The sequence below is a fragment of the Amphiprion ocellaris genome, chromosome 5 (genome assembly GCF_022539595.1).
Source record: "Amphiprion ocellaris isolate individual 3 ecotype Okinawa chromosome 5, ASM2253959v1, whole genome shotgun sequence".
In the NCBI taxonomy this organism is placed as follows: Eukaryota; Metazoa; Chordata; class Actinopteri; family Pomacentridae; genus Amphiprion; species Amphiprion ocellaris.
Window position 1 is genome coordinate 24,091,821 of NC_072770.1, and position 13,420 is coordinate 24,105,240.

Sequence of the window (13,420 nt, forward strand, 5' to 3'; positions counted from 1 at the left end):
AAGTTTTTATCTTTTTTGAGTTGAATTGGTCCTGTAAAACAGTTTCAGCCACACAAAGCAGATAAAATAACACAGAGACGAAAGAGGTATTTTTATGGCTGTTTGATCAAGATAAAAGCTGCTGTAGACTTCTACAAACTGGGGATAAAGCTTTAACGATCACTTTTTGGCACCACGCCCTGATACGGAGTTACATTTATTTCTCTGCATGTTCTCTGTGAAGCGACAGGTGGCGGTGATCGCTGCAGCTACAGAAGAGAGCGCAGTTAATGCACCGTAGAAGAAGAATCGGTTTACGCAGGTGTTTACGTTCTCCCACTTCCGTAGCTGCCTGAAGCGGAATAACGTTACCAATCTGACTCTAAATCTATAAATTTGGCAAGAAACTCTCGGTCATGTCTGTTATTTTCTGCTTAAGTATCAGAGCTGCTCACCAGATGGACATGAATCGGGTGGTTTGCTGTAAACTGTAGGCGCTGTATCGCGAGTTTTCCTCGTCATTCATCGCAGTCAAAGCTAAAGCTAGCGGTGTGTTAGCAGCACGTCCACGGCATAGTGGACAGAGTTTGATAAATCATCGCCTGATCCGCACTTTGTCCGGTGTTAAATTAGATATCAAGCAAGGCAGTCATGGCCACTAGGCGTCTGACCGATGCCTTCTTGTTAATGCGGAACAATGCAATCCAAAACCGGCAGATATTGGCTGAGCAAGTGAGTACATACGACCCCCGTCTGAGTACACGTAGCAATGCTGCGGTGAGTGGTCTGCATCGTTTTGACATTTTACTGTGTGTGTTTGCATATAGCCAGTCACTAATAGCTGTTAGCTAGCTTCAGCTGTGTGGTAGTAGCTGCTAGTTATTATTTAGGACGGTTTGTACGACCTCTGAGCCCCTGTGGCCCGTAGTTTCACTGCAGGACTTGATGTGGCTCAGTGAGGTGATGGAGGAGGATGAAAAGCACTGTGCAGGCACGTTTTTCACCTCTCATCAGCTAAGTGTCCACAGCAAACAATAGGAGTAAGACTTGTTAAATGTTAGCCAGGGCTATATAATAGTAAGATAATCATAATAATTTTGCCAGAGTAAGTTACGTAAAATTAAAGCATGCTTTTACCGTCAAATGTGCTCCTCACTAGTATAGCCTGTGCTTTGACCTTTGACTTAGTCTAGATCAGACTGTGCCTGTGATCTGTGATTGATAAAGTGAATCTGATGTTTTCCCTGCATTTAGAAAAAAACGTGTCACACAAACTAAGACAAGAAAAGTGCTCTGTAATGTCGCTGAAAACGTTAACCACTAATCCTAGAGTAAAGTTGCTCTCTCTCGTGGAGCCATAAAGAAAAGCAAGTCATCTCATTGTTAGTTTAGTGGAGAAACGTGTAGTTTCCACAATACAAACAGCTCACATTAATTTTACTTTCACCAATGAAATTAGTGATGCATCTTTCTGATATTGATTTCTACTCAGTACTGATCCAGTCCCTCCCCTTTTCCAAAACGGTGACTTAATTGTATGAAACTCCATCCATCCATTATCTATACGCCGCTTAATCCTCATTAGGGTCGAAGGGGGGCTGGAGTCTATCCCAGTTGACATAGGGCGAAGGCAGGAGACACCATGGACAGGTCGCCAGTCTATCACAGGGCTACACATAGACAAACAAGCACACTCACATTCACACCCACAGACAATTTAGAATCACCTGTATGAAACTCACTGATTAAAAAAAAAAAAAAACAAAAACATTACATCAGAGACTTCCAGGGCCAGTGATGAAAAGAGTATCCAGATTCTTTAGTAAAAGTACCAGTGCAGTAATGTAAAAACACTCCATCAGTGGTAAAAGTCCAACCTGAAAACGCCTGCCAACTAAGTAAAAGTACATAAGTATAAGCAGCAATGCTTTGTAATTAAAGTACTAGCTTGGTCCTTCTGACTGATCTACTTTTATACATGACACCATTAAATTATTAATACAGAATCATCAGTGTGTAAGTAGTGGGGCTGAAGAATTCATCAGTTTAAATTGTGACTGGAAGCAATGCAATTAGCAAATTGCAAAAGCTGCAGTTTCACATATATATTACTTCCCCTGGCTGACCTGGGGTTAAAACTGTTGTGTCTTGTGTGGCAATTACGCTGGTGGTATGTGGTAATACACCATCACACATTTTAAATGTGAATTTATTTAAAAAATAAAATAAAAAATTGCAGTCATTTAATAGTTCCCCTAAATTGTTCAAATGTTTGACTTTTGGAGAGGCGTTGGAGCAATTAAACTTTTTTTTAAATGAAACCATGTGAGAAGTTTACAGGGAAAAATCACCATTTGTGAAAGCTGTTCAAAACTCAGAGACATCTGAAATATGAAACTTACTACACACTGTTTTGTAAGATGTTAGAAGCCAATAAAGGCTGGAAACTCAGTGTTGCATTTTAAAAAGCTGTTACATTATCCATTTTGTCACATCTTTATCTTCAAAGTAACTAAAGCTGTTAAATAAAGTGGAACAGAAAGTATGTTAAATTCCCTCTAAAATCTAAAAGAGTGGAAGTAAAAAGTAGCATAAAATGGTTTCATTGAGACGCTCAAGTATTTCAGACTTATACTTAAATACAGTCGATGTACTTAGTTACTTTCCACCACTGGCTGAGGTGCGACAGAATTGAGCTGATGACATTCTTTGGCTGACATTGATGAATTCTGTGATAAATGTTGAGTTCAGGGAGGTCACGTTGTTCACTACAAATTCTTCATTATTCCGACATTTCAAAAAAGGATACTTCATTCCATATGAATATCCTGCAACTATCTTCTTGCACATTTAAAGTTAAACTCCATTGCACAGCTTCTTCTGGTTTCCTGACTCTTGTTCTAAGCTGGTAGAGCCAAGCAGGTGTAGCCTACATGTGACTACTCACACTCTGCTGTGAACATTTTAACTACTTACCTGCTCGCTGAGGTAGATTAATTTCTTCCAGCCCGGATGCCCAGAGACAATGAACATGTAATGATATTAGCTGCACAGCTTCCATACCGAAAAATAAAATCCACAGCCACAAGTTTTTTTCTTGTTACTCTGCACTTCCTGACAGCACAGAATACAGACAAAAGTGGATGTGGAGAGGCTGATCATTCAGTAACGAAGATCATTTTAACCATCAGGCCGAGCTACAGGAGTGAAGACCTTCAAATAGTTGTGGCTCCTGGACTGACACTGTGTATTAGTGCATCTCTTTGTGACACACAGTGTAGAGCAGCATGTTGGGAGCATCAGCAAGTACGCTCAGAATAACAGAACCCAGTAATGATGCTGTGGCCTCAGAGCAGAGAGTGTTATGTTAATAGTTCTCCCACGTAGAACCAAAAAAAAACATCCACTATTCAGTCAGTCCTCTGTGTTTATTTTACACAGAACCACAACAGGACGAGGGCCTCCACTGATCCTGTTACAGATTAATCAAAATTCTGTATTTGCAGACGGTCTCCTGTGACCCGAGAAGCTTCTTACCAAGATCTGCTCACACTCAGTAAATCTCTTCCTCCTGTCCTTAAAGGACATTTACTGCTCCAACCATTTTACTTATGTGTCATGACAATTTAAATGTCAAAAGTTTATCAGTAAAACCATGCGTGTAGTCTGCTGCTACTTTTCTTGTCTTGCAGCGTCTGTGTTCAGTGTTCGTCTGTTGTCTTCGTATTCGCTTCATCCCAATGTCCACCAGAGATGATGTGAACTACTTGGGGATAAAATTAGGATTGTGAATTATAAATTAATTTGTTCTGCATTTTTAGAGCAGTCAGCCATAGTCACATTATCAAAGTGAAAGCTGTGAAAAATATTTGACCCTAGGGAAATTATGATGCACATACATATTCACAGATTGAAATATTGTTGCTCTGTTTAAAAGGTGACAACTCCACTAAAACTACTGTTTGACTGCTGACAAAACTGCTGCACATTCAGGTTTAAAATTACTCACTTTGCAGGAAGGCAGCTGTTTATCTGTTCAAACAAGACACATATACAAGAGACACATTTATGCAAAACAAGTTGTCTCTTTTAGGTTTAGTTATTGAAGTAAATTAATAATGTCAAATACCAGAAATATCCTGCCCATGTGAAACTGTCTTTCAGACCCCTTCTTTCCTTCATCTGAGTCTTTACCATTTCTGCTCTCTCTGTAGTTTCTCATATTTCTCACATGTAATGATTTGATTTCTGAAATGAAATTATTTTGTTGCAAGTTACTGAATGATTTATTATTTTTGTGTCCGCATTAATTGTACAGTTTCATACATGGCTGGGATTGATAGCCACATATGTTTTACAGTATTTTTAATTAATTGGTTTGTAGAAGTGGATGCAAAGGCATATTTGGTATTTTTTTAAAAATCTGATTTCTTTGGCCTCACTTTCTGTTGCTTCTGTCTTTCTCTCTTTTCCTTGTCCTCTGTTGGATCTGTTGGACCACTCTGCTCTCTGCCAATCACATTAGGAGCTTGATGAGGTACTGTAGTAGTTTCCCTTCGTGGTAGAATAACTTTAGAATCATAAATTAGTACACTGTCATCGTCATACTGTTAAAATATTATGTAAAATGTTTTAATGGGATGATTTGTGTTTTTAAGTTGGCTGATGACCGAATGGCCCTGGTGTCTGGGATCAGTCTGGATCCTGAAGCTGCCATCGGAGTCACCAAGAAACTTCCTCCCAAGTGGGTGGAGGGGGTTGATGAGGTACAACCCAAACTGGATTATGTAATTTGATAGTAATTTTTGCTGGAGTTAATATACAAAATAAAGTCTTTACGGGATTTTTCACTGTCGATCGTCACCTTTCAGATCCAGTACGAGATCACACGGGTTCGGCAGAAGATGAAGGACCTGGCCATACTTCATGACAAGCACATGAATCGTCCAACACTGGATGACAGTAGTGAAGAAGAACATGCCATAGAAATCACTACTCAAGAGATCACACAGGTACACTCATTTATAATTACTGTGATATACATATAGCATATTTTCGATTAAAAGAGGATATGTTTATTTATTGAAATAGTACTTATTTGAATATAGATCAGTATTTATGAGAGTGTGATCTAGTGCTGATTCTGTAGTGGACATATCTGACAGCAGTTAATGAGACTGAGATGAAACAGATGGTTGTTTTGTGCCAACTCACTATTTCTGCGGTCCATTGCAGATGTTCCATCGATGCCAGCGAGCTGTGACGGGTTTGCAGTCTCGTTGTGGCCACTGCACTGAGCAGGAGGAGAGACTCTTGAGAAACGTGGTTTCGTCTCTGGCACAGAGCCTGCAGGATCTCTCCACCAATTTTAGACACACACAGTCCGGCTACCTAAAACGTAAGAACTGCACCGGAACTGGTCTTTATAAGTTCTTACACCTCACTGTCGTATGTCACATGTTTGTAGCATTGTCAAGGTTATGTCTTGTGTTGTTTGTCTTCTATTCTCCTATTAATACCATCATGGCATTGGTTTATCTACCAGGTATGAAGAATCGCGAAGAGAGATCGAAGCACTTTTTTGACTCGGGGCCCTTAATGGAAGAAGATGAAGATTTAGCTCTGTATGAAAAGGTGAGCAGTGTTTTTCAAAGGCAGTAATTTATTCAGCGAAATCCAGTGAGAGTTGAAGTACATAGTACATTAACATCATGAGTACAACATTTCTGTTTTTATTTTACCTGGAAAGTCATCAAGAATAAATTCTTATTCAAAATGGTAGCAAATGGCAAAGCCTTTTGAAGACATAGGTTAAAGGGCTGAAAACAAATGCCAAATGTTAAAAGACGAAAGCACATATCTGAAAGCAACATGACCTTAGGGATCAATAAAGTACTTCTGATTCTGAAATCATTTCAACACACCAGCTACTTACATAGAATCGCAACGTGACAATCAGTGCATGAGTGATACTCACTTAAAAAACACAATCGCACAAAAACACAGCTAACGCCATCAACGCAAAAGCAAGACAAGAGTAACATGCACAAGCAGTCAGTGAAACAGTTGAGGTAGAACGTTAAAAACAGCAGCAGGAAGAGAGCAAAAATACGGCAGAAAAAAAGCAGGTTTCAGTACTTTTTACTAATACTACTATTGGACAGGAAATGGCCTCAATACTTGAAGTGAATGTATGGGGGAGAAAAAGCAAAAAAAAAATGTCAGATTTTTTGAAAACATCAAGAGCATGAATGTAGTTTTTAAAACTTAGAAAACAGTGGTGCTGTATTGTTATTATTAGTTACTATTGAAACAAATCAGGCACAAATGTGATGCTAATGTGTTTAAAGATCTATTAGTGCTGTCAAAATGATGTTGAACTACTCCATGTGAGAAAACAATGGGTTTGAGCCATTATAATATCTACTTATGTGCATTGTGTACATAAGAGAGCAAACAAATACAACAGGAGACATAATTAATGCTCATTTGGGTGCATATTTTTGAGATGTACCCTCAGGTTGTGAGAGCTAGTCCACTCTAGCTTATCTAGCTTCCATGAAACTTCACTTGAGGTTAAACTATTACACCATCTACTGACCAAAAATGTATTTCCAGATGGGCAAGTTTGTTTAATCAAATGTGAAATATTCATTGACATACCTGTACCTTCTAAGTGGATCTATTAAGAGTAGCAATGTCATGCGTACTGACCCGTGTTTACCGTAAGGCATTAAATGTGCATTTTTTAATCTGCTGTCTTTCAGGGCTTCACAGACGATCAGCTGATGCTGGTGGAGCAGAACACAGTTATGGTTGAAGAACGGGAGAGGGAGATCCGACAAATAGTGCAGTCCATCTCAGACCTGAATGAGATTTTCCGGGACTTGGCTGGAATGGTGGTGGAGCAGGTATTTGAAACATGGCAAAATTGTGGCATGATTCCAAGAGAGAAAAAAAATCTTATTCAGAATACATATGCATGGGGCACATCAGTGAGCTGTCTGAATGGTTTACAAAATTTAAAGTATCCTGTTTATTGGAATTTTAAATTTAAAATTTCTATAATATGCCTTGAGTCAAAATTATAAACTTATTTTTTTTTAAACTATGAGAGCAAAGCACTTTTAACTGACATTTAAGGCAAAACAAACCCAAATTTGGAAACCCAAACTGCTAACAAGACTGCTAACATACAATATTATTCTTTGTATAAAATATATGATCTGCAACTGAAATGACTTTCTTCCACAAATAAAATTCTATGCTCTTCTTCCCCGCAGGGCACCGTTCTTGATAGAATCGACTTCAATGTGGAGCAGGCTTGTGTTAAAACAGAAGACGGATTGAAACAGTTACAAAAGGTAAACTTGATGTGCTCATGGCGACATGAAATTATAATACATTACAATACGAAAACAGTTTAACATTTGAAGGGTTTTTCCACTGAGTGAGTTAGCTGTGGCCTCTATGCACAGCTGCGATCATCATGTTTTCCCACCACAAGCAAAAATATAGTTCACTTTAAACCACTAAAGAACCAGAAGAGCTCAGTTTACATCAACAGTAACTTAACACGGCTCTGATTTGACTGAAAACTGTCGATAAGCAGTAAATTGAGGCTGCTATTTGAATGGACAAACAAAAAAAATTATTAAAAATTGAGAGCTGAACACAGAGAAACTTTAAAAACAGATTTTTCTCTAGTGCCCAGCAGAGGTTTGGCACCACAGGTGGTACAGGTGGGTGGTGGAGAGTCTTGCTATCACCTGCTGTGAAAGCGCACGTTGTCATGGTTTGGCACAACTAAATTTGGCCAACCTGGGCCAGTGGAACAACCCTGTTTGGTTAAGAAATTGTCACCATTTTTTATAGCACACATGCGTAGCTCTGAGAAAACATGAAGGCAGCAATTATAGCTAAAAGCATAATCATGATTTACCATTTGTTCTTAATAATAATAATGTAAATTTTTACACTGAAATCATTGCCTTTATTTTTCACACAGTTTTTATTCTCTTTGCAGGCTGAACAGTACCAGAAGAAAAACAGAAAGATGCTGGTCATTTTGATCCTCTTTATCATAGTCATTGTTCTAATTATTATTCTTTTTGGAACAAAGTTTTAATTATGCATTCCTCTGGCTTTTTGTTTTCTGTCTGAGTGTTTGTTGTGCATCTGTGTGGACTTGGACTCAATTCTACTCTAAAGAAATGTGACTGCCTTTCATACCGACCAGGAAACATCAAGAAGTATTCCACGTCTTTGCAGGTGCACTTTGGGCTTCGTGGAGATGTTCTTTGGTTGATTTTAATGAAAGAAACAATCGACAGCCTGTTCGAGCTGCGGCTATTTTATCAAATGACTGCCAAGACGGTGACAGAGGTCTGTCGACCCGAACATGCAGACATAAATGTGTCTTAACAAAAGACAACACTTTGTGATGTATGAAAATGGACTACTAATGTTAAGTTGCTTAAGCAGAGCCTTCTCAAAGCATGAATTGTGATATTGTGCAAAGACACATCATTTCTGTCGAATATCATCATACTTCTTTAGTTTCTCGGGGGTAGATTTGACAAGAACGAATGTTTGCAAAAAAAAAACATGCAGTAGGTCCAATTTTACTGCAAGTTAATTTTCATCTCGATATTACATTTACGTCCTGGCTCAGTATTTTACCTTGAAAGACTAAAGGAGAATGTTTTGTATTAGGGCAGTCCCAGATAAGATTAGAATAGCCATTCAGTACCAAATATATTCCTTTGGTTTAAGGACCATTTGTTTTTTTTTTTAACACCATACTTTAATAATAATATTGAGGTCCTGTTAGTCCACTGTTGGCCTGAGGAGGGTGCATACTTGATCCTGTAACTTAAAATCATACCCATCTCACACTGGCTGCACTTTTTATGAAGTGCTCCTTTTATAAAACACTTGTTTTTGTTTTCCATGGTCCTTGCATAAAGTGCTACCTTTTTTTAAACTCTTGCAGTTTGCACATATTGAGGCCTGAGTGGGAGGGGGTTGTGTTATGGATGTAATACTACTGTCATCTGTATGATAAGAAGAATTATTTATTTTCTAATAACTACAAATAATCCAGAGGTGTTCTGTTTCTGGCAGATTTGCTGTATATTGAGTAGAGTGTATGTGTAGCCTGAACCCAGCAGTTGTTGTCCACTCCACTGAGGAAACTGTGATGTAGTCCAACACAAGCAGACATCTAAAGACGGCATTATGATTCTTTCTTTAGTTTCAGTTTGGACGCATTACATTTTGTTTGGCTGTGTTGGAAATTCTTTACATGTTCTTGTGTTCTTTAAAGACTGATAAGCTGAAATGATGAAGAGCTTTATTCGACATATCTGTACTCAACTCTACACTTTATACACCTGTTAAGTCATCTTTGTCATTGATGTGAAGTTGTGTGTGGGGAAAAAAATGGTTATGTCCTAGTGGTACTTCACTTAAATATTGTTTTCCAGACAAAGCAGGATGAGGGTGACAAGAAGGTGACTTTTTTTTTTTTTTTTTTTTTTTAAATAAACCTGGAACGTGATGGTGTTTTGTGTTTTTGAAGTGCAGCATTCCAACAGTGTAGAAAATAATAAAATAATCACAATTAATGATACTAGACAGCTTCCCTATCAACACAAAAAAATGACAGCTGTGACACACGAGAGCAAAATTGAAATGTAACTATTTTAATACTTAATTCATCATTACAGTATTTTTTTCAAGCAAACAAGCCAAATATGAGCTTTTTTTTAGATGTAAGGATTTGCTGCTTTTTTTTAGACTTAAGTAAAAGATGCTATTCAACCCACAAATAACTAGACTACAAGCCTAGTCTTCAGTGAGTGACTAACATTGTCTATTAGGATGTCTGAGACCAGCAAGCTAAAATGCAACCTTTAATGATATTGGCTAAATCTCAGTTTATTTTTTCTAATATCAATTTATGATGTACAAAGATGAACTGTCAGTGATGAGAGCAGGACATTCACATTCTTGTACTCTCCAATATATCACACCCACATGTCCGTGCTTCACTGTCAGGACTATGCATTCACTGTGGTATTCCTGACCAAGTTCCCTCTAGACATGATGGACCACATCTAAGCTGAACAAATTTCACTTGGTCACATCTGACCAAGGGTTGTGCTCCAAATATACATCAGGCTTGTTTTTGTGTTATTTAGCAAAGTTTAATCTTACAGTTTTGTTCCAAAGAGCACATGGAGCCCTGATGCACACACACACACACACACACACACACACACACACACACACACACACACACACACACACACACACACACACACACACACACACATATATATATATATATGATTTTCACACACACACATCGCAAAAGTCCAAAACTGAGATAGTTCTGGTGTTCACAACTGATTTAACCCTCCTGCTGTCCTCATTTACGGGCACCAAAAACATATTGTTTCCTTGTCTGTAAAAAATCAAAAATGGAGCAAAAAATTCCCCAAATTTCTGAAAATTTGCAAAACCATCAGGAAAAAATTTCCAATAATTCCTTATTAATTTTTTTTTAAACCCAAATCTGGCAAGAAAATTCTTGTAAATATTCTCAAAAAATGAGTAAAAATCAAAAAAAAATCCTAAAAATATCTATTACATATATATCAGTAAAACTTCTAATATTTTCTTTAAGAACATTCACATAAAAAAAAAATTGTGAATGTTCTTAACAAACATTTTTAACATTTCTTTTTTTTCCACCAAAAAATGTTCAAAGATTTCCCAAAAATGTTGAAAATGTGGACATCAGAAGTTTCACTGTGAACTTTTTTCCACATTTTCAAACTTTAAAACGGAAGGTTAAAAGTCATGTTCATGCTAATAGACTGATTGGAAATAACAGAAGTACTCAGTTTCAATTATCAGATCTTTTTTAGAAGTTTACATTTTAAAGCCTGTATTTTCAATATAGCCTTCCACTCCAATGTCAACTCAGAAATAATAATTGAGCATTGATCTAATTTTTAATCAATTAGGTGACATGACCCAGGGGTGTACTCACTTCTGTTGCTTACTGTAGCTCTCAGCACCTCAGTATTTTAAGGCTACAATAATGCATAACAATCAAGTTTGTTTGTATAGTACCCAAGTAAAACAGCAATAGTTTAAAAGTAACACAAAACTAAGCGTGCTTGTGTTAAACTGATAGTCTCATGTAATGCCACAGACTTGCGGTTAAACGCCACTAAAAACGGTTTAAGCTAATAATAATCCATTTGCAGGAGGTCTTTTCCAGACTAAATTTATCAGCTGAAACTTAAAACCAAGCCTCCCTCTGCTGACTGTGGGCTAGCTAGCTAACTTACAGCCGGCTAAACAGTGCCAGAACAGCGGGTTACACTGAAAAACTCATTTTAAAGTAAAGCTTAGCTAATTATCATTTTTCCACTTTCCTCAGTCCACGACCTCGTTAACGTTTCTACGGTTCACCATTTAACTTAATGCTGTTTAAGCAGGCTGCTACTCTCTGAGCTAATGCTAATGCTAACGATATTTGACCTGGAAGCGTCTCAGCGACTGAATCCGGGTTTTATCCGCCGACAAGCATGACTTGTGTTGCGGACGAAGACGACCCGTTCCCTGATGACGACTGTCTCTTTTCGGAGACATTTTCCCAGGATAATGTGTACAGTTTGCTGGGTGAGGAGCTCAACATACGGCAAGTGTTCGGTGCTAACCTCGGCGTCGCTGCTCCGGTCTGGGAAGCTGTAAGAGCGGATAGTTGGGACACTTTTCTTGCTTTGTGTAGACGTTGTAGGTGAAATTAAAGAAGTAAATTAAAGTTTTGTGGTGCTTTTGTGGGTGTAAACAGGCGTTGCATCTGTGCCGGTACTTCGGGGAGCAGTCAGTGCAGCTAGCGGGGAAGCGCATCATCGAGCTGGGAGCAGGCACCGGGGTGGTCGGTATCCTGGCAGCTCGCCTCGGTAGGTTTGTTTTGTGTTTCTGATTTTAAATTAAATCATAAGGTCCTCCTAAACCTTCTCTGAGTGTCTTAAGGCTCTCTGTATGTCCATTTGGTTCAGCTGGCGTAGCCACATGCTCCTACACATCATGCTGCCTGTCATTCATCATGGTGTCAACTGTCAACAGAAGCAGAGCTAATATTACAGCAGGTTACAGTGGAGTCACAAGTTTGGTTTCAAGGATTAGAGCCCACATTAATGCCTCCAGAGTTCCAGTGGCAGACACAAATATGAAATTAATTTTAGCTTGGTTAACACTGTTTGTTTGCTAGAGAACATAGTAAAAGTAAAGAAAAACGACTAATGTGCTTCAACTCGTTACTGGTGTTGTATGTGCTGCATCCATCTACACATGCATACAGATTGTCTTCATTTGATGTCGTCAGTTTCATTGAAAGCACATGGAATCAGCTTTTCATATCTTTTCCTTCCAGGTGCAGAGGTGACTCTTACAGACCTTCCTTTGGCTCTTCCTCAACTAGAAGCCAATGTCTCTGCTAACATGCCTTCCAGTGGTTGGCCTTCCTCCCCTCCCGCTGTCCTCCCTCTGTCCTGGGGTGAGGACCACATGACCTTCCCCTCTGACTGGGATCTGGTGCTTTGTGCAGATATAATTTACCTGCCAGAGACTTACCCGCAGCTCGTGGAGACACTCGCTCATTTGTGCAAAAATGGAGCCCTTGTGTATCTGTCATCCAAGATGCGAAAAGAACACAAGACTCCAAGTTTCTATGAGGAGCATCTACCGAGAAGATTTAATGTGGAGCTTATGCACCGTGATGACAAACAAAACAATAACATCTACAAGGCGACACTGAGAACAGATTCATGATTACAGGAACAGACTGTTACAGATGTGGGACTGTATTGAAACCAGTTATATCTCTGGGTCCTTGGGTGGGTTTTTAAGAGTTAATGCATTCTGGAAAATGCAAAGCTATCAGAAACACATTTATTCATGTATTTATGTTTTTATGTTGGATATTTGGAGCCACTTAAGAATCTCTGTTATCCTGTTTATATCTCACTTGTTTCAACTGAGATTATGTTTAACCAATAAACATTTTAATGTGGGTACAAGTAACCAAAGTTAAATATATATTTTATCTTTAGCTAGGTAGCCTGATTTACAGTCTTTTGAAAAATGTGTCTTGAAGTGGGATTTTAGAGATTTTGTCCAATATTTTGAAAAAAAAAATGCATCCAAAATCAGCATTTTATCGAAACAGATGAGGTTAACTGATCTTTTTCTGTGTATTTTAATTACGGTTTACAATCAGTCATCAAGATGAAACAAGCTGTTGTTGTGATTTCATATATAGTAGATCAGCCTCACAGTTTGTTAAAAACCTAACTCCACTTTTGTAGTTCTTTTATTTCCATCCTGTTGTCTGTCACACACCTTGCAGTTTCCGAGA

At 38.4% G+C, this 13,420-nt stretch overlaps 2 protein-coding genes across 6 annotated transcripts; both read left to right on the top strand.

Annotated features, from left to right (window-relative positions):
• Window positions 1–284: 284 nt before the first annotated feature.
• stx16 (syntaxin 16) lies at window positions 285–9,541 on the top strand. Of its 4 annotated transcripts, none has more exons than XM_023287157.3 (9): window positions 285–756; window positions 4,505–4,516; window positions 4,638–4,745; window positions 4,851–4,991; window positions 5,215–5,377; window positions 5,525–5,613; window positions 6,747–6,890; window positions 7,263–7,343; window positions 8,006–9,541. In XM_023287157.3, the coding sequence occupies exons 1-9, from the start codon at window positions 631–633 to the stop codon at window positions 8,105–8,107; spliced, it is 966 nt and encodes a 321-aa protein (XP_023142925.1). In that variant the 5' UTR covers window positions 285–630; the 3' UTR covers window positions 8,108–9,541. The 4 variants fall into 4 exon arrangements, with proteins under 4 accessions (XP_023142925.1, XP_023142927.1, XP_023142926.1 ...); XM_023287159.3 differs by having other exon boundaries at window positions 285–711; XM_023287158.3 differs by lacking the exon at window positions 4,505–4,516.
• Window positions 9,542–11,361: 1,820 nt separating this feature from the next.
• LOC111579765 (EEF1A lysine methyltransferase 3-like) lies at window positions 11,362–13,361 on the top strand. 2 transcript variants are annotated; one of them, XM_055010429.1, is made up of 3 exons: window positions 11,362–11,679; window positions 11,852–11,963; window positions 12,437–13,361. In XM_055010429.1, exons 1-3 carry the CDS (start codon window positions 11,623–11,625, stop codon window positions 12,832–12,834), a joined length of 567 nt encoding a protein of 188 aa, XP_054866404.1. In that variant the 5' UTR covers window positions 11,362–11,622; the 3' UTR covers window positions 12,835–13,361. The 2 variants fall into 2 exon arrangements, with proteins under 2 accessions (XP_054866404.1, XP_023142947.3); XM_023287179.3 differs by having other exon boundaries at window positions 11,365–11,747.
• The last annotated feature ends 59 nt before the right edge of the window (window positions 13,362–13,420 follow it).